Genomic DNA, 4693 nt, shown 5'->3' on the forward strand with positions numbered 1-4693 from the left:
GACGCTGTACACACGATCACACTCCCCAAGCGTACTCTACAAACCGGGTCTAGGTACCCTTGCCCCTGGAGGGGGGAACTGCACCCAGACCCAGGTGGTGTTACCCTTTTCCCTGCGGTGGGGAGAGACAGACCGCCCCGACTCCACAGCAGCAGGAAGGCCCCACACTCCAGACCGCAGTCGGACGGCCAATGGACCAATGATATATTTGCAATTTACCTGTGCTGCTCCACCAAAACACTAGTTGGCGCTGGCGTCTCTCTGAACTCTCTTCCAGCTGTCCTCCAGTCTAAGAACCAGTTTACATATGGGAAAACTATTGTGTTGAACATTGGGTTGTTGCGAGCAGCATGAGTGCAGCATGTTGCATTTGTGGGGCACATCAGGTCACAGCGTAGGGTTCAGAGGGTTTGTGGTTGCAGCGTAATGGTGAGACAAGTGTAAATCCCTCTTCGGTGTCCCAGCTGGGAGTTCTCGGCTCTGCAGATGTAGAGAATCGTGGAGCAAATTGCTCACAGCAGCAGGAAGTTTCACGTCAGAACAGCTGTTTCACCCAGATGTTCTCTCTCTTCAGTCCAGACTGCTGCTATTTGGCGGCCGGCTCTGCAGACGGCGCAGTTTACATCTGGAATGTCTCGACGGGCAAGTTGGAGACCCGGCTACCCGACAAACACAGGTAACACCGAAGACCTGAGTCAGCTGATCAGCACAGTCACTGCCAGTGCAGGGTCCTAAAGATCAGAGGCTCCAGCTCAGCTCCCTGTGGGACTCCAAATGCTGCTAGTTCAGCTTCACTCTTAGTCTTTGCCGTAATCCACAGACTACAGTGTTCCTGATGATAGGCTAGTGTGAGGCTGCAGGGCTACAGACTCCTCCAGAGTGACTTGTGTGTTGCTGTGTGTGTAAATCTCCATGAAGTTTAAGGGCCTGCGATGGCGCCTTGAGAGAGCCGGCGTGTGTTTAACCACAGAGAAAGTGTCCACTGTCCCTTTAACAGCCTGCTCTCTTTCAGCTCGTCCATCAGCGCCGTGTCCTGGTCTCTGTCCGGCGAATACTTCGTCAGCGTGGACAAGAGCAAGCGAGCCGTCCTCTGGAGTGACATGTGAGGCAAACCCGCGACCAGGTCACGTTGTCATGGAGACGCGTCACACATCCAGCTTTGATTGGACAGACGGCTGTTTGACAAAAGTCTTTAAGCTATTTGTTGGTTGGACCAAAGGGAAGTGACATTACGTTGTTGTGATCTATGATAACCCTGAAGAATATTAACCAGGGAGGAGAACATGGACGTTCTACCACCTTTAAGCTTTTCTGTGTAAAACCTGTGTGAACAAAGGGAAACGTGGAACCATTTCACAGCCGACACGCCAAAACGAAGCGAGGCCGAACGGCTCATCGGTCACGCGTGCACACGTCAGCCCGTGGCGTGCACACGTCAGCCCGTGGCGTGCACACGTCAGCCCGTGGCGTGCGCTGTGCTCACGGGCTGAAACCAAGCTAACTTCTTTTTACCTGGAACGAGTAGAACGGTTTTGTTTTTATCGTTGCGGACAGATTAATAACTCGCACGCTCCTAACACTCTTGTTTTAGATGTTAATTTTTTCCCGCCCTGTCTCAGCTGCTTTTGGGTCCTGAGAAAGTCTTAAATTGACATTTGTTAATAAAAGATCTGAAACGGTTTTAAACTGATGTTTTCGGTCACCTCAGATTCATGTCCCCGCTTTTACATCCAGAGTGGGGCCGCAGCGCGACACTGAAGCCCCACCCACCTGCTGGCAACCAATCAGAAGAAAGTTGTCTCTAAAGGGGGAGGGGCCACCACCCTCAGACTGCCTTAACCTTTGAACCCCCGAGAAGAAGCTTTCGTTCAGGCCCGGGAACATTTGCTCCTGATCCTGAATCTAAACCAGCCGCTCTGGGACCGGTGGGCGTGTTTCCAGTCTCTTTGCTCTCAGCCGTGGATTTACATGTAAAGGCTGCTGCATGCAGTCACTGAGGGATTATTTTGAACTGTAAGTGATGCAAAGCTGCTGTGGAGGAAATGAGCAGAACGTGCCGCTCAGGTAAATGCTCAGGTGTGTTTTTGTCTCAGATGTCGTTCTGTCAGTGTTTTTAATATTATTGTTTCTGCTCTCAGCTCTAATAAACGCTGATCTCTAACCGTCCGTCCTTCGTCCTGTCGTCTCCTCGCTCCTTTCTGCTTGAAGGCTTTGTTCGTTTTTTTTAATCACAGTCTGAAGTCATGTCCCTGAGTTTAAAAAGACAAGGGGATGATGATGATGATGCTGATGAGGAGGTTCGGCGCTGCAGGCTGCTTCACGCTGAGGTCATTGATTAGGAAACAGAAAGCAGCTGCTGCCTCCAGACTGACCGAGCGCTGACCTACAGCGCGTAAGTTTTGGAAGCTTCTGTTTTCCTCCACTTCTCACAGAAGCCTCTCACTTTGACCAGGTGGATGCTTTCTGTCAGTCATGGCAACAACAGATGAGTCTGTTAGTCTGCTTCATGTTTCTTCTGCCGTTGTCTCACAGAGCGAATCAGGTGTTTTCAGCTCAAACTCCATCCATCACTCCTCTGTCCTCCACCCGTCTGTTGGACATGAAAAAGCTCATCTTTGAGGGATTGAGCAGGCATCCTGGTGGCTGAACCACCGCTTTGAGACTCTCCAATGACTGCGCTCCTCAGCCTCTCTAAGCACAGACATCTTCAGATGATGCTCACTTGTACCCGTCTTCCTCCCCTCACAGCCAGCCGGTCACAGTAGATGAGCCTGGTGCTGCTGGAGGTTTCCTGTTAAAAAGGGTTTTTTCCTTCCCACTGTCACCGAGTGCTTGCTCTTAGTGGTCTGTCTGATTTTTTTAGGTTTTCTCTGTACTATTTTAGGGTCTTCACCTGAACAGAGTAAAATAAAAGTAAAATTTTATTTATATAGCACCTTTCAAGATAAAATCACAGAAGCTAAAACATGAAGACAAAATCAACCAAAAGCAGGTCTAAAAAGATGAGTTTAAAGCTGTTTTTAAAAGAGACCACTGAGTCCACAGATCTCACAGTCTGGGGGCCACAGTTACCAAAGCTCAGCCTCCTTTTGTTTTCAGCCTCATGTGCTGGACAACCGGCAAGCCCTGATCACATGACCTCAGGGACCTGCTGGGAATGTATGGATGTAAAAGATCTCTGATGTATGTCGGTGCTCATCCATGCAGATCCCTGAATGTCAGAGTCATAATGTTAAAGTGGATTCTGAATCTAATAGGGAGCCAGTGCAGCTGGATCACCAGGGGTGTGACATGGGAGGTCTTGGTCAGAAGCTTTGCAGCAGCGCTCTGAACACCCTGCAGATGTTCCAAGGAGGATTTACATAAACAAGTGAACAAAGAATTACAATAGTCCAGACGAGATGATGCCCCTGGGCGTGTCGTGCCAGTTCAGAGCACGACACAACGGGACTCAAGGACGCAATGTTTCTCAAGTGATAAAAACAGAAGCTGACAAGCGATTTAACATGAGCGTCCAAAGTTACACCAAGGTTGATGGATGAAGCAAGAGGACCTAAATTTTCCAAAACCCTAGGCACAAACTTATCGGGAGCACAAACGAGGACTTCAGTTTTCTCCTCATAAAGTTGAAGAAAATGATCAGCCATCCAACCTCTGATGGAGTCTATGCACCTATGCAAAAACTGTAGCTTGGAAACATCTTGGGGCTTAAAGGAGATATATAACTGAATATCATCTGCATAGCAGAGATACGAAATGTCTTTAAAAGTGCTCAGTAAGTGCTGAAGAAGAAGTAAATACAACAAAAACAACAAGGGTCCCAACACAAAACCTTGTGGCACACCATAGGCAAGAGAAGTAGAAGAAGAACTGTGGTTAGAGGTAGCCACAGAGAAGGATCGTTCATGCAAATAAGATTCGAACCAGTCCAAAGCAGCCCCTGATATTCCCACCCAGTGTCTCAGCCTATCTAACAAAATGTGATGGTCAACAGTATGAAAGGCAGAGGTCAGGTCCAACATCAGCAAGACATTCTCCTGCATCACATCTCATCAAGATGTCGCTGGAGGTTTTAAGAAGTGCAGTTTCAGGAGTGTGAACGCTGCGAAAACCAGACTGGAATTTATCCAGAATGCTGTATTCATCCAGAGCAGCTTGGTCTATAATAAGCAGAGAAGCTTAGCAGTTTTGTTTTGTTTTGTTTCGTACTCTGGCCCCAAGCCTGAAACAGGTGAGTGGCCCCGTCTCATTGTAGCGAGGCTACACTACTACACTGACTGTGTTAAAATCCTGTCGAGGGCAAGGGAGCTTCAGCGGATTAAGGTGAACAATATGACCATCTCCGTTTTCCCCGCCTGTACCGCCAAGACAGCCCGAGCTCGTGCGGCCTTCGCAGACCGTCGCCGTCAGCACATCACAGATGTTATTGAAGCAATGACGGGATTTAAAGACTGAACACGATCTCCTCACAACAACTGACGTGGAACGTCTTTTGATTCGATCCCGTGCTACCTACTACGAGCATGGTGAAAAGCCAAGTAGACTTCTGGCACACCAACTGAAACGTAGAGCCAGCTCTCGCACAATTTCACAAGTTAAAGACCAGTCTGACATTAGGGCTGCCACGATTAGTCGACTAGTCACGATTACGTCGACTATCAAAATCGTCGACGACTGATTTAATAGTCGACGC

General features: G+C 48.7%; 1 protein-coding gene across 3 annotated transcripts in view; it reads left to right on the plus strand.

The window, feature by feature from the left end:
- LOC102299073 (arrestin, beta 1) overlaps positions 1–2166 on the plus strand; it is a 25742-nt gene extending 23576 nt beyond the window's left edge. For all 3 annotated transcript variants that reach the window (XM_042223946.1, XM_042223945.1, XM_042223947.1), the window contains exons 17-18: positions 575–676; positions 1013–2166. In XM_042223946.1, the coding sequence (XP_042079880.1) occupies positions 575–676; positions 1013–1106 (196 nt within the window). In that variant the 3' untranslated portion in view covers positions 1107–2166. The remainder of the gene's footprint in view (positions 1–574; positions 677–1012) is intronic.
- Positions 2167–4693: the final 2527 nt, after the last annotated feature.

Source organism: Haplochromis burtoni, unplaced genomic scaffold (assembly GCF_018398535.1).
Source record: "Haplochromis burtoni strain Fernald_Lab_line unplaced genomic scaffold, NCSU_Asbu1 Contig_123, whole genome shotgun sequence".
Taxonomy (NCBI): Eukaryota; Metazoa; Chordata; class Actinopteri; order Cichliformes; family Cichlidae; genus Haplochromis; species Haplochromis burtoni.